This window comes from Drosophila teissieri, chromosome 2L (genome assembly GCF_016746235.2).
Source record: "Drosophila teissieri strain GT53w chromosome 2L, Prin_Dtei_1.1, whole genome shotgun sequence".
Classification (NCBI taxonomy): Eukaryota; Metazoa; Arthropoda; class Insecta; order Diptera; family Drosophilidae; genus Drosophila; species Drosophila teissieri.
Window position 1 is genome coordinate 19,718,251 of NC_053029.1, and position 22,563 is coordinate 19,740,813.

Consider the following 22,563-nt stretch of genomic DNA (forward strand, 5'->3'; position numbering starts at 1 on the left):
AACACAATGTATACAATTCATGCGTATGCTTTCATACAACGCTTTCAAAAGTTCAATAAAATAATTACAAAATCCTATGCCAATGCAATTCGTTTAATATTTGGACATACATTTCCCAAAAAACAACTAAAAGATCTTATCATATTATTATTGTGACTGATATTCGATCCTCAGGGAGCTCTGTGTTTATATATTTAACTATAATTAACAAATAATACAGAAGGATAATCCATATCTAAGAGCTTACAAAACCCTATTTAATTCGAAATTGCTCTTCATATACGAACATGTCAACTTAAATATTCGAAATAAGAAAGCCTATATCAATACCAAAATTAAATCCCTTTTTTTACCCTTTCAGAGCGAATATTGATTTCATTCAAAAGTTTAAAGACATTTTTGATAATATACAGTATATTTATTCTTGGTCAGAATCAATAATTCAACAGCCGATTCTTAGTTTTTAAACTTTCCAAAAAATCTTCTTTCAAGTGCTGCATAGAAAACATGCATAGAAACATTCCCAAAAAAAATATAACAAAAAAGTTGTCTTTATCATAATGTGTACTTACCTGATATAGGAACAGTCGGATAATTAATTGATAATATCAGAAAAAAGGTATAGTTTGGTTGTTTTTTGAACACATATTTTCTTGTTTGGTATAACACAGTTTGTACTTGATTCCTATTAAAACACGGGGGTATTTGTGCAATTGTAAACGTATCTTCCTTATATTTTAATCTTTTTATATTACCCTCTTCGACATTATATTACCAGGAGCGATTTCAAACTATCTGACTGAGTGATTTAAAATATGTACATGGTTTATATTGCAAGGTTTAATTTATTTTCGAATTCAATAACATCTTTCTTATATTTAAAACAGCAGGAGAGGGAAATCTAGTCTCAACCTAGCTGTCTCCAATCTTTCATGTTAACCTAGTTCTTGCTGGGGTTAGCCTGGATGTAGGCGATAGCCTTCAGGATGGCTGCTGGGATCGGAGGAGGAGTGGGCAACAGGTCACTCTGGGGCTGGTATCCGTTCTCGTCGGCCTTGTAGCTCACTCGCACATGGACACCCTCAGGGGAGATCCACTCGAAGACGCCATCGATGTTACCGTGGACATCTCCGGAGGCAGAGGAGGCAGATCCGTCGTCGAGGACCAACTTGCTAACGAAACCATCGGCCTGGACATCGTTGACCAGCTCCTTAACCTCCACGTTGGCGTTGGCGGCCACCAGGGCGGCAAGGGCGCAGATAAGCAGCTAGGATAATCCGGGATTAGATTGCGAAGTGCCGATGCTCCTCATGGGATACTTACGATCTTGAACATTTTGATTTGTGTGGATTGTCGGACTAGAAATCTTCTAAGACTGATGACAATCTATGCTCAAATTGGAGTTTATATATCTTCAAAAGCTGATGCAATGTGCGTATTATAATTAATTCAATATGATGCATATAATAAAAACCGTCTGTGATGCAAATTAATTGACTTTGAGATGGTTTGACCACTTTCATTAGGAGATGAGCATTCTTGGGTATTCATCCAAAATATTCGCCTTAGCCTCACCGATATACAAAGCAAACCGGACCAGAAACTGCACAAGTATTAAGCAGTACAAAATTTAAATTTTTGTCATTTAGCAGCAATACTATAGCATAGTTTTTGGTGCCAAATAAGTATTTCATTTAATGTGTGCCGCATTGATAAAATTTGTATACCCTTACAGACCGTATATTGATTTCAGTCAAAAGTTTGGAGACATTTTTGATAACATATATTATTCTTGATTAGAATCAACGGATTATTCAACAGCCGTCTCTTAGTTTTTAAACTTTCCAGCAAATTTCTTTCATGTGCTGCCATAGAAAAATTCGAAAAAATAAAAGACAAGAGAGAACAATATGGTCGAGTTACCCGACTATCTGATAGCCGTTACTCAACTAGTGGAAGTGCAAAGAGAAATTTCAATACTGACAGTTTTTGGCGGTTTGTGGGCGTTAGAGTGGGCGTGGCATATTTTTTTTTCAAATCGATAGAAACTTACCAGACTTATAAACAAATTAAACAAGAGATAACGCTATAGTCGAGTTCCTCGACTATCTGATACCCGTTACTTAGCTAGTGAAAGTGCGAAGGAGGCTCTTTAACACGGTGTGTAGGCGTTAGATTGGGCGTGGCAACAAGTTTTTCTGCAGATCGATAGATATATACATTACTAACAAAAAAATTGAAAAATTTGAAAACATTTTACAAAAGTGTGGGCTAGGCAGATTTTGGCGATTTGTGAGCGTTAGAGTGGGCGTGACAAAAAAAAAGTTTTTACAAATCGAGAACAAATTTGCAAGACTAATAAAAAAATGAAAAAAAAATCAAAACATTTTTCAAAAGTGTGGGCGTGGCAGTTATAGGCGGTTTGTGGGCATTAGAGTGGGCGTGGCAACATGAATCGACAAACATGCGCTGCGTCTATGTCTCTGGAGTCTATGTGACTAATCTCAACCTTCTAGCTTTTGTAGTTCCTGAGATCTCAGCGTTCATGCGGACGGACAGACGGACATGGCCAGATCGACTCAGCTATTGATCCTGATAAAGAATATATATGTATACTTTATATGGTCGGAAATAATTCTTTCTGCCTGTTACATACTTTTCAACGAATCTAGTGTGATAATCGGCTTATAAGCATTTGCTATTTTTGGTCATTACTGTACTTGATTCCTATTAAAACACGGGGGCATTTGTGCAATTGTAAACGTAAATTTGAATATTACCCTCTACGACATTATATTATCAGAAGCGTTTTCAAACTATCTGACTGAGTGATTTAAAATATGTACATGGTTTATATTGCAAGGTATAATTTATTTTCGAATTCGATAACATCTTTCTTATATTTAAAACAGCAGGAGAGAGAAATCTAGTCTCAACCTAGCTGTCTCCAATCTTTCATGTTCACCTAGTTCTTGCTGGGGTTAGCCTGGATGTAGGCGATAGCCTTCAGGATGGCTGCTGGGATCGGAGGAGGAGTGGGCAACAGGTCACTCTGGGGCTGGTATCCGTTCTCGTCGGCCTTGTAGCTCACTCGCACATGGACACCCTCAGGGGAGATCCACTCGAAGACGCCATCGATGTTTCCGTGGACATCTCCGGAGGCAGAGGAGGCAGATCCGTCGTCGAGGACCAACTTGCTAACGAAACCATCGGCCTGGACATCGTTGACCAGCTCCTTAACCTCCACGTTGGCGTTGGCGGCCACCAGGGCGGCAAGGGCGCAGATAAGCAGCTAGGATAATCCGGGATTAGATTGCGAAGTGCCGATGCTCCTCATGGGATACTTACGATCTTGAACATTTTGATTTGTGTGGATTGTCGGACTAGAAATCTTCTAAGACTGATGACAATCTATGCTCAAATTGGAGTTTATATATCTTCAAAAGCTGATGCAATGTGCGTATTATAATTAATTCAATATGATGCATATAATAAAAACCGTCTGTGATGCAAATTAATTGACTTTGAGATGGTTTGACCACTTTCATTAGGAGATGAGCATTCTTGGGTATTCATCCAAAATATTCGCCTTAGCCTCACCGATATACAAAGCAAACCGGACCAGAAACTGCACAAGTATTAAGCAGTTTAAAATTTAATTTTTTGTCATTTACCGGCAATACCATAGCATAGTTTTCGGTGCCAAATAATTGTTTAATTTTATGTGTGCCGCATTGACAACTCTGGTCAAAAGCTTTGCGGGGTTTTCAAATTAAACAGTGGCATCCAAAATATTGAGAAACATCAAATTTTGATAGCATAGGCAAATAACGCGTATGTAAATATGCAGTATTTCTTGCGGAATCGTTTGTTTATCATCATTACCGAATGATTTCATTGTCACTTGTCAAACTTATAAAATACACGGTATTACATTTCAAGTGAAGTCTAGTTACCTACAAAATTAAATACAGGCTTCACTGATAGAGGCTTGGTTAACTTCAAACGTCATTAATGAGCACAAAATCCAAAAACCCGTACTGCACCGCCCCTACAAAATTTCTACCGAAGCATGTTTCATTTCGGAATCAATTCAGCAGCCTAAGACTTGTTTTTTGACATTTGTATCGCAGAGACAAGTTGAGAATTTATGGGCCCTGCCTTTTGTTGGCATCATGGGCACGCGATAACTTATACTTGGCCCAGAAAGTAATAAGCAATTCGTTTGGAAGCAACCGAAATGGGAATCATATAAAAAGGCTCTCCCGACCAAAATCAGTTATCAGTCAACGTTCGTTCTCGACCAGACAGAAATCAGCCATCATGTTCAAGTTTGTAAGTGGCTCACAGAATAATTATGAACTCGCCATCTAACTCGAAACATTTTCCCTATCTAGGTGATGATCCTCGCCGTTGTGGGAGTGGCTACCGCCCTGGCCCCAGTCTCCCGCTCCGATGATGTCCACGCTGATGTGGTTTCCCGATCGGACGACGTTCGTGCCGATGGATTCGACACCAGTCTGCACACCTCCAACGGAATCGAGCAGGCCGCCAGCGGTGATGTCCATGGCAACATCCACGGCAACTTCGGATGGATCTCCCCCGAGGGCGATCACGTGGACGTCAAGTACGTGGCTGATGAGAACGGATACCAGCCCTCGGGAGCCTGGATCCCCACTCCGCCTCCAATCCCAGAGGCCATTGCCCGCGCCCTTGTCTGGCTGCAGTCCCACCCCCCAGCACCCGAGCATCCCCGTCATCACTAGGACTCGTCACCCGGATCCCGGACCACTCCACGGACTGTTCTCCCGAAACATATCGAAGTAGTTGTTTAGCTGTCCTTCTGGACTTTCAAAAAAATATATGCACATGCTTATAGCAGTATACATGTTTGTGTTCTTAACTGAAATATTTTTCAAGTACTTGAACCCTATAAAGGATGTATATTTTCTTGATCAAAAAGAGTGCAGCAGACAAATTTTACCGCCTCCGAGCATGTCACTTGAACCAGTCCGTAAAACCAATCGAGACCTATGCTGGCCGAAATGTTAATTAAAAACGGGTTGCATCAGCTTGGGGATTTCGTGGGGAGTGCGTATAAGCGAACAAAAGCCGAAAGTGATTCCGAATCGGCATCAGTCTCACGAGTTCTCTAGTCTGACAATCTAACCAATTCAAAATGTTCAAGATCGTAAGTACCAGGAGATCGAAACCGGTCAGTTCAATAAGTAATCCCGGAATATCCTAGCTGCTTGTCTGCGCCCTTATCGCCCTTGTGGCCGCCAACGAGAATGCTTAGGTCAAGGAGCTGGTCAACGACGTCCAAGCCGATGGCTTTGTGAGCAAGGTGGTCTTGGACAACGGCTCTGCTGCTTCGGCTACCGGAGATGTCCACGGTAACATTCAAGGAGCTTACGAGTGGATCTCCCCCGAGGGCGAGCACGTCCGTGTAAGCTACACGGCCGACGAGAACGGATTCCAGCCACAAAGCGACCGCCTGCCCACTCCTCCTCCAACTCCAGAGGCCATTGCCCGCTCCCTCGACTGGCTGGCGTCTCATCCCTCAGCACCCGAGCATCCGCGTCATCACTAGGACTTGTCACCCGGATCCCGGACCACTCCACGGACTATTCTCCCAAATCATATCGCCCTTGTTGTTTAGCTGTCCTTCTGGACATTCAAAAAAGTACATGCACATGCTTATAGCAGTATAAATGTTTGTGTTCTTAACTGAAACATTTTTCAAGTACTTGAACCCTATGATGTACATATGTATGTATATATTCTTGATCAATATAACTAGGAGAGTCAATATGACCATTACCGAATACTCGGGGAGACCTCGGGAACTATAAGAATGAGTAAATTATAATAAGGCTCTTTTTTAATTTTAGATAATTTGTTTGAAGTTTGTTTAAGAAGATTGCCTCATCCACTCTAATGGTAATAGAAGAACTGTAACGCCCACATTATTTGAAAATGTTTTCATTTTATTAATCGTTTTACCAATTTCTTTCGACACGTCTAAAACATTTTCCTCAAGCGTTTTCTATTAGGATTATAATTTTTATTCTTATTAAATAATAATGCTTGCCTATTTCAATGTTGGATAGAGTCGTTTCCCCTTTTTTTCCAAATCTTTATGGCCACTCGATTAACGGGTATCTGATAGTCGAGGAAAAAGAAATCGTTCTAAGCTGTTATATTTTTAAATCAAAGAGTTTTTTAAGCTTGAATGAGAAATTATTACTTAGCTAGTGAGAGTGTTACCTAAATATTAAAAACGTGGTTGGCATCTGGATAGAAATTGCTAAAAAAAAACAGTGAAGTCAAATTAAATAAGTTTTGGAAATTGATGGCATGACAATGTTGGGCAGTTTGTGGGCGCTAAAGTGGGTGCGCTGCGTCTCAAATACATTTACGGTTGTGGGCGTTACAGTAATGTACAGTATAATAATGTTGCTGTATTGAAATCTAATTTCAAAGAATTTACGGTTGTGGGCGTCATTCTAATCCGAATTTACAATCTTCAGCTTCTACAGTTGCCGAGGTAAAAATTAATTTTATCAAAATTTATGAGAGATCTCTCCAGTCTAAATGATCTGAACAATAAGCTTGGCCAGCTCCTACATATACATATGTTAAAAAGTTGGATATGTAAATAAATATTCACATTAGGTTGACCATAACCGCAAACAATTTTAAACAATTCGCAAATAATTTTAAGTATCACTCTAAAAACTATATGGGGTCGTTAGCCCCCTAAGTTGATCAGCTCTTATTGATTATTAGCAAATTTAAATAGAATACAAAAAATAAAAAAAAGGCGCTTGGCATGTACAAGCAAATATAAAACTTACTCCAATTTGCTTAAAGTCTAGCCGCAACCATCAAGAGGAATGGATAAAGAGAAGCAATGGTCAAGGTGTCAAAGTAGAGACTCAAGTTAATGTACTGCAAAACATCGAGTCTAAGAAGTCGGCAATACTTTGTAGTCAATGGAGTCTTTATGGCACTGCAAAAGTGGTTCACGGTTTGGCGAAGCTAAGTCAAGCTTATAGAGGGGACTCAATGAAGGGGCGGGTCAAACTGGTTTGGACTTTGGGATGCCACCCGACACGTTTGCCCCTTATTGATGCGATTGTTTCATTTTAGCATCTATTAAGCGATTATATATAGTACTTATCCCGTTGTTTGGCATTTGCTAAGCTCTCGCCATGTGACGATGTTTTTAATGGATGTGGGCGCATCCGCGAAGTCACCCCATAACTCAGAGCACCAATTGAATGCAAGATGTAGCGTTTTGATATGGGTTCAAATTGGGTGGCGATCATATAAAAAAGCTCTGCTCGACCAAAATCAGTTATCAGTCAACGTTCGTTCTCAACCAGACAGAAATCAGCCAAAATGTTTAAGTTTGTAAGTAACAACAGGATACGATACGAATCCACCTATATGGTAAGATCCCTAACTCAGATCTATACTCTCCTTCAGGTGATGATCTGCGCAGTTTTCGGCCTGGCGGTGGCCAATCCCCCAGTGCCCCATTCCGTAGGACGTTCCGAGGATGTCCACGCCGATGTCCTTTCCCGATCCGATGACGTTCGTGCCGATGGATTCGACACCAGTCTGCACACCTCCAACGGAATCGAGCAGGCCGCCAGCGGTGATGTCCATGGCAACATCCACGGCAACTTCGGATGGATCTCCCCCGAGGGCGATCACGTGGACGTCAAGTACGTGGCTGATGAGAACGGATACCAGCCCTCGGGAGCCTGGATCCCCACTCCTCCTCCAATCCCAGAGGCCATTGCCCGCGCCCTTGTCTGGCTGCAGTCCCACCCCCCAGCACCCGAGCATCCCCGTCATCACTAGGACTCGTCACCCGGATCCCGGACCACTCCACGGACTGTTCTCCCGAAACATATCGAAGTAGTTGTTTAGCTGTCCTTCTGGACTTTTAAAAAATACATGCACATGCTTATAGCAGTAATTAAATGTTTGTGTTCTTAGCAGAAATATTTTTCAAGTACTTGAACCCTACGAAGAATGTATAGTATATATTCTAGATCAAAATAACTACGGGAGTCAAAATACCCATTACCGGATACCTCGGAAGCAATAAGAACGAGCAAATTGATATCTACGTGCCTTAAGATTCTAGAGACGCAGAAGTTCAAGTTTGTTTCAGCAACATGATTTATTTTCATTTTATTAATCCGCTTCTCGTATAGTAATAGGGTATACTAGATTCGTTAAAAATTATGTAACAGGTAAAAGAAAGCGTTTCCGACCCTTGATCAGAATCACTAGCTAAGTCGATCTGGTATGTCCGTCTCTCTATCCGTCCGTATCAACGTCGAGATCTCAGAAACTATATAAGTTAGAAAGTTGATAGATTAAGCATATCCGTTCCAGAGACAGACGAAGCGCTTTTTGAAATTATTTTGCCAATTTCAATATGCTGATATGTTGAAATTTTCTCGTTCGCACTTCCACTAGCTGAGTTGTAATGAAACTGTAATTGACAAGGAAAATTGATAAAGGAGATCAATGGTCAATGCCACACGATCCGATTGCCCCCTTATTCATTTGATTTTTTATTTAGCAAATATATATCCCGTTATTTTGAATGTGATGATGCTTTTTATCATCGGTCATCATCCGCGAAGTCAACGCAGAACACTGAGCACCAATTGAATGCAAAAACGTAGCGGTTTGATATGGGTTCAGTTTGTGTGGCACTAATGCTTGACCAAAATCAGTTATCAGTTCTCATTCCTTCTCGACCAGACAGAAAACAGAATCAGAAATGATCATGCTTGTGAATAACGAGAGGATACGAACCTACCTATTCGATCCCTAACTATTGTCCCTCTTTCAGGTGAGGTTCTGCGCAGTTTTTAGTTTGGCGGTGGCCAAACCCCCACTACCCCATTCCGTAGGGCTTTCCGAGGATGTCCACGCCGATGTCGTTTTCCGATCCGATGACGTTCGTACCGATGGATTCGACACCAGTCTGCATACCACTAACGGAACTAAGCAGGCCGCCAGCGGAGACGTCCATGGCAACATCCACGGCAACTTCGGGTGGATCGCCGATGAGACCGAATACCAACTCCCGGGGGGCTGGATCCCGACTACTGCCCCAATGCCGCCGGACGTCGCCAAAGCCATCGCCTGGCTGGAGTCCAACCCAACACAACCATCACTCATGTACAATCACCCGGGTATCACAATCTACTTGAAAAGTGTTCCCCAAATACCTTTTAAACTATTAGTAAAATTAATAGCTAACTATTAGTTAAATAATCTTAATGTTTGTAAAAAACTCGGAATTGCTAACGGCAGAAACCAGTTCGCAACCTTGACTTTGAATTTGGCAAACAACTGTAACGGCTTTAAACACGTCCTACCCGTTTAACTTACAGATGATTTACTTCTAATGTGTTCATTTTGTTGTTATTAGAGTACATGTGTTTTAAATGTTTTTTCATTAGGCAGAACTTTATCCATTTACACTTTGGAACGCAACTGGTAACGAATTAGTTCCTAACTCCTAATACGTCTATTGTCTCCCTCAACCTTCAAATAGTAACTTTGGTGATTTAACCACCCATGTGATATCTTATATTTTCAGAATATATTATATATTGTAGAATATATTATTTTATAATATATTTGTAGGTGGTTCAACTGCGGATGAACTACAACAACATTAGAATTAAGTTGTGTTTACTCCTCTGTAAGTTTCCAAACCGTTTTGAAACCGTCTTCAGATTCCATCGAAAAGGTCTGTCAATAAACGTCCTTGGCCTTTATTTAGTTTACTGTAAAACAGCTGATTCGGTTTAATTTAGCTTGCTGAAAATTTTTGAATAATGAATAACTTAATTCTGCCCTATATTTCAATAGTCTGTCGAAAATGCCACTTTAGCAACTCGATTGGTAATCACGGCACAAACCCGATTGCCTATGTAGATTTAAAGAGAATTAGATTTGGAACTGAATGGCAAAAAGCGTGAATCTAAAAACTGAGAAGGCATAAAGCCAAAATTTGTCACCAAGCTGTTAAAATGATAATTTTTACTGTTCTTATTTTCAATAACAATGTTCTGAGTAACATAACCAGTTGAGATCCGGTAGGCGATTCCCATTAAAACCCCAAACCGAAAACAATTTGAGTGAATCCCAAATGAAGGGGCATGACTGTGAGCTCCATAACCAAAGGTGTATATACATATATGTAATTTGTAGTTTGGGTTTTATAGGGTATGCTTGGGTTAAGCAGGTTAACTGAAAATAGCATTACATTTTAAGGTTGCATAAAATAATAAGGAAAAATCACCATATTGTTAAGCAAATAGAAAAATGTAACCAATTGGAGGGGTTAAATTGAAGCATGTGTAGTTATTTCGTTTATAAAATGAAAGTACTATACTGCAACTTTGCGCCATTAATGAGTTTCGACCGCTCTGCTATACTGGTGTTCCTTCAACAAAGGCAGCAATCTGATAAACGTGCGACAAATTTCCATATTGAGTGCAAACATGTAAATTAACAACTTGCAAGCTTCCCCAGCAGAGTGGTTTCCATTCGTTTAAAAAACACTCTGTGGCTTCAGACGCTTTCCCCAGAAACAAAAGCATGAAATGTAATTAAGTAATTGCCAGCAGACATCCGTGCTTATGGTGGAAGTACTTTGCACATCTGACAGAATGCGTTATTGTTCTCACTTCTCCGCAGCACTATCACTTCTCTGGGGATGTGGATGTGGGGAAAGCAAATAACAAACTGCCTCTAATATTGCTGCAAGGTTTGACTCAACTTGGGGGTCCTAATGAGCAGGGCTCCAGGCAGCAGGAATCGTCGGGTAGCACGTCGGTTTCCGCGAAAACACATATTCGCATTTTTGCAATTGTTGTAATTAATTGTTCACTAAATGGTTTGTTAATATCGAAATGGTGCGTATTTCCATGTGGGCGGGCTAATCATCCGGCGATGAATCAAAAGCGTGCGAACTCACCATGTGCTGTCATAATTTAACGAAAACAACAGTACAAAAATGATCATCAGTCCAAGTGCAAATTAGAATTCCCATCAAATAAATTCAATTTGCTGCAGGTTACCCGCAATTACCCGCAAATATAACAACCAAATGAAAATATGTTCACATGCGCTACTAAAAGACCACAGCACGCAACGTTTGTGTTTACACGTATGTATGTGATAAGTAAACATTTGTCTAATACCGAGTTATTTTGACATTAATTAAACGCCCGCCTTTAATGGCCACAAATCACAATGGCATCACCGTTAAAAGAGCCAATCGCGCAGATGTGGATAAATAAATAGTCCAATTAATGTGCATTTTGACGTATGGTTTCTATTATTACAGGTTTCGTATTTGTATTTGTATTGTTATTTAGTGGCGATTAATTTGATGCTAATTATGGAATCCCTCACGAGGACAGCCGGCATTTATCTGGTGAATCGAACTGAGTTTTGATGGGATTAGCGTTCCTCCGACAGCCGAGCGGTCTCCGCCCCTCAGGTGCCGCGTGGAGTTGCTGCTGCGACCTTGGGCAACGGCTGGCTGCGTTGGAACCAGATCCTGACTTCTCGTCCGCCCGACCGGTCTCATCTCACTTACTGAACTTGAGGCCAACTGCAACGGATTAGGATAGAGGAAAGACAATTAATGATAATGTTTCTAACTAATGGCTTTGTAATGAAGCTTGTGACGGAGCATGGGAAGTTCTCCAAAGAGATTTCTCCTCCTCTTAAGCTGCGATACTCACCTGCCGCACTGCGTGGATTCCTCAGCTTGGAGGGCTTCTTTCTTAGCTCCGATTGACCCAATCCGCCACTGGTTCCCGGTCCATGGGTGTCGATTTGCATGCTCTCATCGCTGTCCGAGGTCTGGCTCTTTAATACCTTCTTAAGATTGATGAGCTAGGCGGAATAGAGTGGACAAATAAAATTAAATCCGAAATCTGATACTTTGGCTGTTATAGTGTCGAACTTAAAACTTTTGAGCTCGCATTTAGAGATTTAAATATAAGGTTTACCCAAAATTCGTAGTGTCAATAAAGGAATTTAGATAAGAAGACTCACATCTTGTTCCACGCGCTCCTTGTTCATCAGCCTTTTGGATTTCTCTGCGTTCGCGTACTTTATCTGCATTTCGATGCAGTTGGAAACGCTGTCGCAGGAGTTGACCCACGCCTGAAGTGTTTCCACGATCTGGCCAGTGTATCCCGGCGGAATGTCGCGGCCCTGGGCGTAATCCACCTCCAAAATGCGTGTGTTCTGGAACAGCTTTCCGTGGATGATGTCTGCGTGAAGGATTAAAAGGAAAATTAGAGAGTTTTCTCCCTCCTAGCCAAGTTGTCAACTTTTTCTTGACTAATTGCACGGAGCGAGCAGTTCCTGAAGTTGGCCAAAGTGTAGCCTTAAGTAGCAGCTCTGGAGTGCATTGAAAGCCATTGCAACAAGTTTGTTGGGATGCCTATGGACGAATGGAATAGTTCACAGTGGAATAGTAACTGAGCTAGAGGCTTGCGTTTCTGGAAAATGGTCTTGCAGAAAAAGGAAAAGGCATTTAGTATCCTTACATTTCCATTTTCCATTGAATGGGCTAAGCCAAAAACAAGTAGTTCACAAAAGCTGAGTATGGGAATAAAAAGGGTGGAGTTAAATCCATTCTTAACAAGAACGAGGGGCCCACTTACGAATTGGGTAAGGCTGCAAAATATTGAATTTCAATATTTTCTCAATGCATTTGATTATTTATGCAGCTTATAGGTAGAAAAAGCATACACCGAAAATTCACTTGGCTTATTTACAATTCCGAATTTAATGATAATTTCCTTCCCAGCTATGAAAACGGATGCGCATTGCGCAATCAATCACGCCACCTTTTTCCCACACAGCACACTCTCAATCAATTAAACTGATTAGAAAACAGCTAGATGAGCGCAAATACAACAGAACGAAACTGGCTATAATCAAGCAAATGGAAGCCGGGTTCCATAAATCCGCAAATCCGCACAGCAGCATCCCAAGTGTTGCCCAAATACTGTGGTGACCGAGTCACACACAGTGTGTAATCAAATACCAGCGTATTAACTTTTGTTTTCAATACTTCAGGGCGATCTGTTTAAGCCAAAGCAAAGTGGCTTTGGGGCGATTAGCTTTGTATTCTGAGTCAATTGGCAAATACACTGCCCAGCGGGCGTAAGCCGAAATGCAATCTGCTGCGATGGCCGACATCAAGAGTAGTTTGAGTAATTAATTTGAAATCGTCGTTCGTCGTTTAGTTTGTAGCTCCTCTGCGGGATTACAATTTACGGCAAGCGGATCTGGAATTGTTTTCATCCGTGCCGACAGGAGTGGGAGTCCCAGCTGCAAAGTCCCGAGTACTTAAATCCTCTGCCCCGATGCAAACTATGGCCCGAGGCTTTAACTTGCTCGGCCGAGGAAGTGGCTAAGTGAGAGCCGCCTCTCCGCTCACCGCTTTTGGCCATGGCTAAGCCCTAGTTAAGTCCTTGAGCACTCTTTGCCTTTGACTTTACGACCACTTGTGTCCTTGAACGAGTCCCCGGAAAGGCGACCTCGGACTGGGGACGAAGTCTGCGGACCAAGTTTCTGTGTTTATGGCACCGACTTTGCGTCATAAATATTCACTCAAATATGCAGGGAATTCGCCCGAAGATTCAATTTCTCTCATCCACTTGGTCAGACGACCTGCGATTTGGGTTGACAATTTGTCAGACACTTTTTTAATTAGCTTGAGAGTTGGCGCAAAAATGCTTATTGATTTGATGCCTTCGAGTACTCCTCGAATATTTGGAAAACATGGGGGAATTGCGGATTTCGTTGTTGCGCGACGCCTTGGCCACAAGTGCTGTAAACTGCCTGTGGTTCCCGGCGTTGACATGTGTCTTGTATTTTCAGCCATGTGAAAACTGTGGGCGCCTGCTGTCGCGTGCGGAAAATTCAACGCCAGGGCAATCAATCATGCTTACTGCTTCGCCCACAAATTGCGGAAAAAGCCGTTGAGGGACAGCAGAATGAATCTTCGAAGCGGCAGAAGGCGATGATGCCAAACCGCCGACGGCTGTGGTTCTGTGGCAAATGCTGATGAAAATCCAATGGCTGTGGCTATCTGGAGATGATTGAAAGCGTTAAAAAAACGCAGTCCGTGGTACAAAACCTCCAGGAATGTGACCACCACGGCGAGTGTACTTTCGGTGACTCGGAAAAAACGCGTTTGAATGTAAAGTTGCCATGAAACGAATGTAACGATTTTACAAACGTAGTCCGAAGAGACAATTTACACGGATTTGTAAACCCCTGCGAGGGCTTACAACAAGTGAAGCAGACGTGTTTATTATAGATTTTATAAAAACATTTAAATTCTGGTATTAATCTATACTTGCGACTCGCAGTAATACAGCAAAGTGAATATTTCCAGGACTGCACACGAGCTCCACCTAGTGATGCTTACATGATTGCTCATAAGATGGATTTACGAATCTTTCAGCATGTAGGGCATAATGGATATGGCTTCAAAATCTTTTTTTGTATAGCTAAGGTATGGCAAAAGCCATACATATATTTCCACATATCTCAGCTTATATGCAAGTAGATACCGAAACCTCGACTTTTATATCGACAAGGGCTATATGACAAGTTCTCCTTATTAAGAATAAATGTGATTTGAAAGGGTCGGAAACGGTTTAGTTACATGATCTTCGTTAGATATGTAGATAGATTTATAATAAATATGCAACGATCTTGGAAAGGTCTCTCAAACAAGCCAGGATTTAGGATACAGCCTTTTAAGTCATAGGACCTGAGTTCATACCATTTGTTTATTAAAAAGTTGAGAATCCATTAGGATGGTCCCGTTTTCTGGTGACCTGTTGCTGACAGGTTTGGCAACTCGTCAAACAGCTTACCACCTTCCCCAGAAAAATTGAATTTGGTAATTGAAATTCTACACAAACCCGAACGACAGCAGCAGGCAAGGACAATGGCACAAGATAAAATGTGTTAAAGGAGCACCCAAAAAAAAGTGTTGGCGTTCTAGCTGGCTTCCAGTAATAATTGTATATTTATTAAAGCCCTTTTCATTAAAGTAATTTCATTGACTTGGGCACTATGTACAAGCCACTGTTCTTACAAGAAAACAAAATCCATGTACTGATTTAAACATTGTTTTTTTAATTGTTAATGAAACTGGCGTGCGCAGTACAAATAAAAATAGGAATAAATAGTTATTTAAGATACTTATTTACAGATATTTATACAGCTCTGAGCAGCCGTTTTGGGAACTCTGAGCCATACTCCTCTGGAACTGCAAACTAGCGGGCTGGAAACTCGTGCCATCAATATGAGGCGGTGCATAGCTGGTGAAAAGTTTTCACCTAAAACTGACAAAGTGTTCAGCGCAGCCACCCACAAACACTCTCCCTTCTCAAAGTTTTTTAGGAAATCCACTGCAATGGGCCCCTGACGCCGAAACTATGCAATCAGAAGCTGCTGTGAAATCGGCGGGTCCCGGGGAGACGCACAAGTCCGGATTTAGGGCGAGAATTATCTCCGAACTGCGTCGCTTTCGGGTATTCGGCTTTGCGGCAAGGTCGCGGCTTCTTCATTAAGGTAAACTGGCCTTTGATGTAACAGCTTTTCAGAGGATAAAAGCCGATTTCCATGCAGTGTTCCCGCCATTGGAACCGTGTTAATTAACCGATTGCGAAAGAGGCTTACACTTTTTGCGGCCTACTCAGAAAATGTTATGCACAAGTGGCCAGCGCTTTGGTACTTCCTCGTGCATGCAGCACGCCCCAAACAAATTCATCCCACTTCTCTCAGAATTGCAAATCCCCCGGCCTGGTGGAAAGCTAGTTCACAAGCCGCTCTCAAGCACCCTGAATTATGCGAAACTTTTCTTTGACACACAAAAGAAATTAAAGAAGTGCGCCAAAAAACTAAAATCAAGAAGGCGCATTCTGCGACACATTCTGTAAATCCCAGCAACTCGACACGGCAACTGCGAGGGTGCAATCCTCGGTGAAACTCGGTGGCATTCCGCACACAACCCTCGCTACGGCATGGGTGTACAAACAGTTTTGCTTATTTTCCTGCGATTCCCAGCATTCAGCTGCTGGGGCCGGGAAGTTATTGCAGAAAAACTAGTTCGAGGCAGTTGGGAAAATATTTGAAAATGCCTGGGAGATTGAAAACCACTGAGGCTGTCCTGGTGGGGAATGCTCGACCGATCGATTTTAGGAGCAGATGCCAGAGACTCCCGCTTAAAGAATTTTTGGGGGCGGTTATCCGCACTCATATGTGTTTTTTACTCTCCAGGAATTTTTACGACTTACTTAACTTTTTTAACACTGCTATGAAAGGCAGGCAAAAAACTAGTGGACAAATTCGACCAAATTACATTGTGTAAGTATCCTTAGAAGTAAAAAAAATTAATTAGAGAGAATACTGTGTCATTACTTGTTATGATTATATCAGAAATGAATCTAGGTAATATTAATGTAACCCAAACACTGGACAAAGCCCAAACACCCAAGAGCTGGCTCACTAATGGAACGAAATTTCTGGCGAACTTGAATTGTAAAAGGCATTTAATTACCATATCCCCACCCCATCGTCCCGGTAGACAAATGATGCTCTAATGGGATGACCTGGAATCGCGACGAGAGAACCACTCCACCTGCCCGCCGGCTAATGGAGGCCCTGTTCCGCTTCCAACTACATTAAATTGCGATGTCAGATTACGGCGCCTAATAGAACGCAATGATTTCGCATTCCGCCAGACATCTGGCACTTTCCCTCCTGCCACCTGGAATGATGCTCTAATGATTGCTATCATAACATAAATCTTGAGAGGGGCGGGAAATTTTGTTTGTCCGTTCATTGCCTGGATTTGGAAAGCAATTAGGAGGGGCAGGTGAGACGATGTTGTGAGGAGTACTCGCCGGGCCTTGGGGAAACCTTATTTATGGGGCAGATGGCGTTGAGTTGTCACTTTATTTGCTTACATATTTGACGGCCTAGAGTCCATTAAAATCTTCTAAACGCTATTTGCTTATTCAGCGCTAGTGTTTGGATTGTTCTAAACGTCGAGTGGGCACTTGTCGAGGGCCGCTAAAAACCGAACACTAACCAAAAATCCTGGAGGGCTCGTTTTCAGCCCCGTATAACACAGCCTCTGTTTCCTCTGTTTGTTTTTGTTCCGGTCCATAGATCACAGGCCAAAGCTCAAAAATCAACAGCACCAACAAGTTTAGCACCACATTTGAGGGCCCTAAGTATGCTTACATGAACGATGTTTCCAAGTGCGAAATTTGGCCCCGGCTTCTGGGTGTTTCGTTTGATTTAAGGCTTTCCGCAGACATACAATGCAGAATGGGTCCGGAAGTACAAGTGCAAAGTGTGTTAATATGCAGCTTGTGCCGGGCACAGTGATGGATTTCAAGTTTCTATGCAACAGTGGGGATATATACCAATTAAATCGATTCCTAGAAACACCACTTGCTACTTAGTTATAAATGCACAGCTATGAATCGCTGATAGGATTCTAAATATTGTAATCGAATCAAATTAATTATTTTTACCTAGACACAAAATTACTAATGGGCAGCATTTTGACAAGTTAAAAATAGTGAGTAGATTCCAATTCCCACAAAAGGTCTTCCAAAGCGGGATTATTCATGATTTGTGAATTCTCACCTTACGCTTAAAGCAAAGTTTTTATGTGGCAATTATGGAGCGCAGTTTGATTACAGGCGGCCACCATTGAGGCGTGTGCTCAAAAGAAAATCATCGAGGCAAAAGTGTTCATCCAGCTGACGACGTCGGCAACAGTAAAAACTGTTTCCCCGCGGGGATGAGGTGGGCAGGATCAACTGGTGGGGCGCCAGGCCGAGTGGCCTAATGAATGTCGGCAACCATAATCCACGTTTCTCCACCCAATTGTTTTCGTTGGCCAGGATGCGCCAGCTGTCCCGGCTAATCAAGTGCACTGCCCAAAGGCGGAGGTTGGAGCGTGATGGTGGGGAATGGGTGGCTCTTGACGGCAGCATAACTTTGTGAAGCTACTGCTTTTACAGCTGCTGAGTTGCCGGCGTAGGTGAACAGCTGCTCGAAAATTCGAATTGAACGAAGGAGGTGCCCTTACCATGATGAGAAGTAGGCAAAAATTAGCATTTGATTTAATAATGCAAGCTAGGAAGGGAAGCAGTGTCGAGATTTATCAGCTTGGTACTAAAACGGCAGGACTTTCAACTGGAAACTTTATAAGTAACAAAGAAGGGGAAGGAGAAGCAAAATATATGTGGTTGAGTTTCGACGAATCTTAGGAACCATGAAATTATGTTCCAGCGAAAGTAAAGAGGTGCCTTTTGTTGACGTTTGCGAGGTGGACAAAAACACTTTTTAAGATGAGCTTTTGCCAAAAACGTAATTAAACTAAATAGAACACATCAAAGTCGTATTGTTGGAACCAATCAAACTGTCCACCTAGGCGAACTCACCTGCGTAAATGGCCTCGATGATGATGTCCTCAAGGTGGCGCACGTTGTCGATCTCCAGTTCGCTGAGCAGCAGGGCATAAGGAATGCTCTTTGCCTTGATGGCCAGCGAGACGATGGTCAGGTGTTGCAGCTTCTTCTGCATGGCAGGAGTCAAGTCGATGAACTTTCCCGGCTGTGCGCGGTATTCCTTGTAAGTGCCGTATGCGAACAGGTTCAGGGTCTCGAAGTGCTTGGTGTCCGGACCGTCCTTCAGCTGTGTATGAAATGTGGTAGGAAATGTACTGCTAGGAGTTTTATAGATAAGCTTACCTGCAATATGGATGGTTCTGCCAGTAATTCGCCAAAAACAAAGACATTCGGGGCTTCCAGGGCCTGGCGAATCACATCCAGCAAGGCGGCGCCGGTGGATGACTTGGCCAGGACACAGAACTTCTCCAGAAACGTCTCCTTGCTCTTGCTCGGCTCCTCGTTGCCCAGCAGCATGTCCTGCGTCATTTTGATAGCTTCAAGTTGGTTAATTTGTTCTGAGTTTTGAGATTGTTTTGTTTTTTGCGAGCACACTGCCAAGTGTGACCGTTCTTTGATTGCTAAATAAATTAGACCCGGCATTTGAAAATATACTAGACATACATTTTATTATTTCCAACGTCGTCATTCATTCAATTAATTCGTTTCAATCAGCTCAATAAGTACAAACTATTCTTTATTAACTAAACGGCAGAATATTTATACGTATTTATTTGAATATAGCATAGCGAATATATATAATTTAAATTTTTAACATGAAGTAGAGTACCTATACAAAAATACCAAATATCTCGATATACACAAAAACGGTCATATTATTATAGCGCCTGCTCAAGCTGGTTGCCATAAAAGTGGGCGGCAAGTTTAAACAAACTAAAGTAAAAAAGTAAGTGGAAAACTTAAAGTTCGTGCTAGCTTCACCACAGACACAAGCCCGTTCATTATGCTTATGATTATTTTATGTTCTTTTGGGATACCAACTCGTTCGCTGCATTGTTTTTCCTAATAACAGGCAACCATTTGCACTCACCTTTTGGAAATGCTGGTCATTATGTTTGAAGCCGGGCATCCTTATTTTAAAACACTTTTCGCACCAAATTCACTCCGGCGGCACACACAGACGCACCCTAGGGGGCTGTAGAAACAAGGGAAAAAGGGAAAAAGGGGGCGGAAACGGCAGGATGGGCCTAAAAAAATATATTCCTTGAGCCACTTTAGGCTGCCAAAACTTGGCTTCAGCCACACTTGTTATTATTGCTGAGGGCAGGGGCGGATGTGCGAATATAAAAAGGTGCAGGGTCAAAGTTGAAAACCCTTTATTGTGTCTGGGGGGATAACTTTGGCGTGGGAGTGGCCGTGAGTGGGACCATCCCCTATATGGGATGCGCCAGCTCATCGATTATGAAAAGTTAACTAAAGGTCAGGGACCCTCGGGCATACACACAGAGGATGTCCCAAAAAAGGGGAGTCAGCGCCTTGAGGACTCTTCGTCCGTTTTAAAAGTGCCCACCGCACAGTGTTCAATTGTGCAGCATATTCTCCACATGTATCGCTTTGTTTTCTGTGCCCCTTGCAATGCCGACACTTCGACAGAAATTGACCGGACTGTTTTGCAATTTTTCCAATTGGATTGGCACGCCTATCCCCTTCCCCCTACCACCCACCGCCTACTGCCTACCGCCCACTGCGAAGCCCTCCCCCCTCAAATTTTATGGGATTTGCCAAATTTGCCAGTACGCAGCCATTACAAAATTGTTGTGATTTTGATTCTGTTGCGTGTGCTCGGCTGCAGATTCGCTTTGGGCTTCCATCCGGAGCGGTGGATGCGGTTCTTTCTCCTGCGGCGACTGCTACCCGAATTGCATCCGTGATTAGTTTGCCGTGCGTTTGAAACATTTTCGGAATAATGCCAAATTCCGCTGCCTTTACTTCGTTCGCATTTTGTGGGTTGCGTGCGGTAAGTTGCGCCCATGGAGGATACGAGTATTCGCTTGCCAACCGACGAGAGCCTGTGGCCATTCTTGCGATTGACCACTGGTGGTCAGCAGGTGGGGATTCGAAATTACTTAGAAGATTGGGCAGACCGGAAAAAACGTGGTTTGCAACAGACGAACACTAAGCGGAAATTAAATGGTGCCTTTGGTAACATGCAGGTTTCAAATGTTTCGGGTTTAATATATGAACAAATGGATATAAAATAGCACATAACATAACGAAATTGATGAAACATTTTGGGTTTTAAGTTAATCAGGAGTTCTTTGACTGGCATCGCCATATATGGTCTCTTACTGCAAATCCCGCAGAGGGTAAACTATAGTAGACTTTCCGCCTTGTCGCTGAATTTCTCATTTTTGAAAAGCTCTTTGTCACGCCGGCAAACTTTACCCGCTCTGCTCCGTGTTCTGGTTTTTTGTGGATTTCACTTTTCACTTTGTCATTAATTTGACGCACAATGAATCGGCAGTTGGCAGGTTGTTCGGGTGTTCAGTTTCCCGGGATTTCATTCCTATTTCCGAGATTACAGAACGAGGGCGTTCGATTTGCGGGCAGAGCAAGGACGTCATTGCCAAATTCATGTACTCCATCGTCGGTTCAGCTGGTACTAAGCTTTCAAATTAATTACACTTTTTCACTTCTGAATCCATCATCGGCTTGCACATTAAAATCCTTGTCGGGGAAGCCCTGCCTGGCTACGCCCATCGCCGCCCATGCGGCCCGACAATTTGCTTACTAGCCCATAAAAATGTATGAAAATAAAACATCAACACAGTTCGAGGGCCCCAAAATGGCCAAATAAAAGGACTCAGCCCCGCGAACGCGCGCGGCATGCAAATGTACGTGAGGGCCCACCACCCACCACCCACCGCCCCAGTGTCCTTCAGACTGTCCTACGGCCGTATAACAGTGTACTAAAACATGTCCTTGCCCCTGCCGCGGCGTTTTGACCAGCAGCTGCGGCCTTCGCGTTCGCCTTTGGCTTATCATTTTTTATCGGCAGGACAAAGACTTGACCTTCCTTTTTAGTGAGTTTGCTGCTCTGCTCATTAGGACTCAAATTGCTTTCCCCGCCTGCAACTGTGTGTGATTGGGCACTACGAAAAAAAATTGGAAGAAGCATATCCGTTAATAATATGGGAATTACACACAAGCAATTTTAACATTCCTACTCAAAAACTCTTAAAGATTCAAGCCAACTTAGTTATCTCTTTTTGAAACGCCCTATAACAATTTTGCAATATTTAAAAATAGTTTCTGCTAATATAATAATATATCTTGCGAGGCTAGTCCTTATGTTTATGCTATAAAGGAAAAGCTTTAAAGGACTTCTTTAGTCTAAGATAACTTGCTTATTTTTTTCGAGTGTTGTCCGCGATTATTTGGCTTACTGAACGTATTGTTATTACTGCTGGGGCAGTGGCTCCGCTTATCGATGCAAATGACAGGCGGCCGGGAAACTTGAACAACTTGGCCCATTTCGACGGAATGATGTTAACTTGACCCAAATCACGGATTTTTCGCGCGACTCGAGCCGAGGGACACTGCTGGCAGGGACTCAGGGGCTTAGGGAAAATGGCGTATAGAAATACAGCGTAATGAACAAGAGCCTTTGAATAACTGCATTCAGCGAATGCAGCCAAAGGTTGCACAAAAACAGCTGATAAAAATTTCCCTGCTCTGGGACAATTTACCAAGGATCCTTTTGGAGCGAAACTTTGTAGCTGGCGCGCGGGGAAGGAAGCGACATCGCTATGGCAATGTGGGAGGAAGCGCAGTAAAAATGCAATTTGTATCGGATTCTAGGACCTGGACAGCAACGCGTAAATGGACACACGGAACACAGCCAGATGGTTAATTTAAATTACCAATTGCTCGCATTCCGCTCCCGTGAAATTCCTGAGTGCCGGGCAAATCCAGCAGGGCCCACAATTAGCCGGAAACCAACTGTCAGTTGTTCGGCGGTGGTGCAGCTATAACA

General features: G+C 42.6%; 6 protein-coding genes and 1 pseudogene across 6 annotated transcripts; 4 read left to right on the plus strand and 3 right to left on the minus strand.

Annotated features, from left to right (window-relative positions):
• Positions 1-940: 940 nt before the first annotated feature.
• LOC122626554 (larval cuticle protein 3) lies at positions 941-1,335 on the minus strand. The gene is made up of 2 exons (XM_043806850.1): positions 1,324-1,335; positions 941-1,267 (listed from the first exon to the last, which is right to left on the minus strand). Exons 1-2 carry the CDS (start codon positions 1,333-1,335, stop codon positions 941-943), a joined length of 339 nt encoding a protein of 112 aa, XP_043662785.1.
• A 1,630-nt stretch (positions 1,336-2,965) lies between these two features.
• LOC122626555 (larval cuticle protein 3) lies at positions 2,966-3,360 on the minus strand. The gene is made up of 2 exons (XM_043806851.1): positions 3,349-3,360; positions 2,966-3,292 (listed from the first exon to the last, which is right to left on the minus strand). Exons 1-2 carry the CDS (start codon positions 3,358-3,360, stop codon positions 2,966-2,968), a joined length of 339 nt encoding a protein of 112 aa, XP_043662786.1.
• Positions 3,361-3,921: 561 nt separating this feature from the next.
• LOC122626207 (larval cuticle protein 2) lies at positions 3,922-4,855 on the plus strand. Its single transcript, XM_043806379.1, has 2 exons — positions 3,922-4,335; positions 4,398-4,855. Exons 1-2 carry the CDS (start codon positions 4,324-4,326, stop codon positions 4,764-4,766), a joined length of 381 nt encoding a protein of 126 aa, XP_043662314.1. The 5' UTR covers positions 3,922-4,323; the 3' UTR covers positions 4,767-4,855.
• Positions 4,856-5,179: 324 nt separating this feature from the next.
• Positions 5,180-5,593, plus strand: LOC122626416 (annotated as a pseudogene).
• Positions 5,594-7,317: 1,724 nt separating this feature from the next.
• Positions 7,318-7,916, plus strand: LOC122626373 (larval cuticle protein 1). Its single transcript, XM_043806616.1, has 2 exons — positions 7,318-7,419; positions 7,495-7,916. Exons 1-2 carry the CDS (start codon positions 7,408-7,410, stop codon positions 7,873-7,875), a joined length of 393 nt encoding a protein of 130 aa, XP_043662551.1. The 5' UTR covers positions 7,318-7,407; the 3' UTR covers positions 7,876-7,916.
• Positions 7,917-8,878: 962 nt separating this feature from the next.
• Positions 8,879-9,805, plus strand: LOC122626822 (larval cuticle protein 1-like; the record flags this gene model as incomplete). The annotated part of the gene is made up of 2 exons (XM_043807235.1): positions 8,879-9,230; positions 9,780-9,805. Coding segments are annotated over 2 exons (378 nt in total), but the record flags the coding sequence as incomplete, so codon positions are not given.
• A 1,561-nt stretch (positions 9,806-11,366) lies between these two features.
• Positions 11,367-19,135, minus strand: LOC122622135 (COP9 signalosome complex subunit 7). Its single transcript, XM_043800339.1, has 5 exons — positions 18,870-19,135; positions 18,561-18,813; positions 12,118-12,338; positions 11,802-11,955; positions 11,367-11,668 (listed from the first exon to the last, which is right to left on the minus strand). The coding sequence occupies exons 1-5, from the start codon at positions 19,053-19,055 to the stop codon at positions 11,646-11,648; spliced, it is 837 nt and encodes a 278-aa protein (XP_043656274.1). The 5' UTR covers positions 19,056-19,135; the 3' UTR covers positions 11,367-11,645.
• Between the last annotated feature and the right edge of the window lie 3,428 nt (positions 19,136-22,563).

Coding starts and splice junctions, on each gene's coding strand:
- LOC122622135 (XM_043800339.1), bottom strand. CDS start 19,055: ATGACGCAGGACATGCTGCTGGGCAACGAGGAGCCGAGCAAGAGCAAG. Junction 18,814..18,869: donor CAGAACCATCCATATTGCAG/GTAAGCTTATCT, acceptor TTTCATACACAG/CTGAAGGACGGTCCGGACAC. Junction 12,339..18,560: donor CATCGAGGCCATTTACGCAG/GTGAGTTCGCCT, acceptor TCCTTCACGCAG/ACATCATCCACGGAAAGCTG.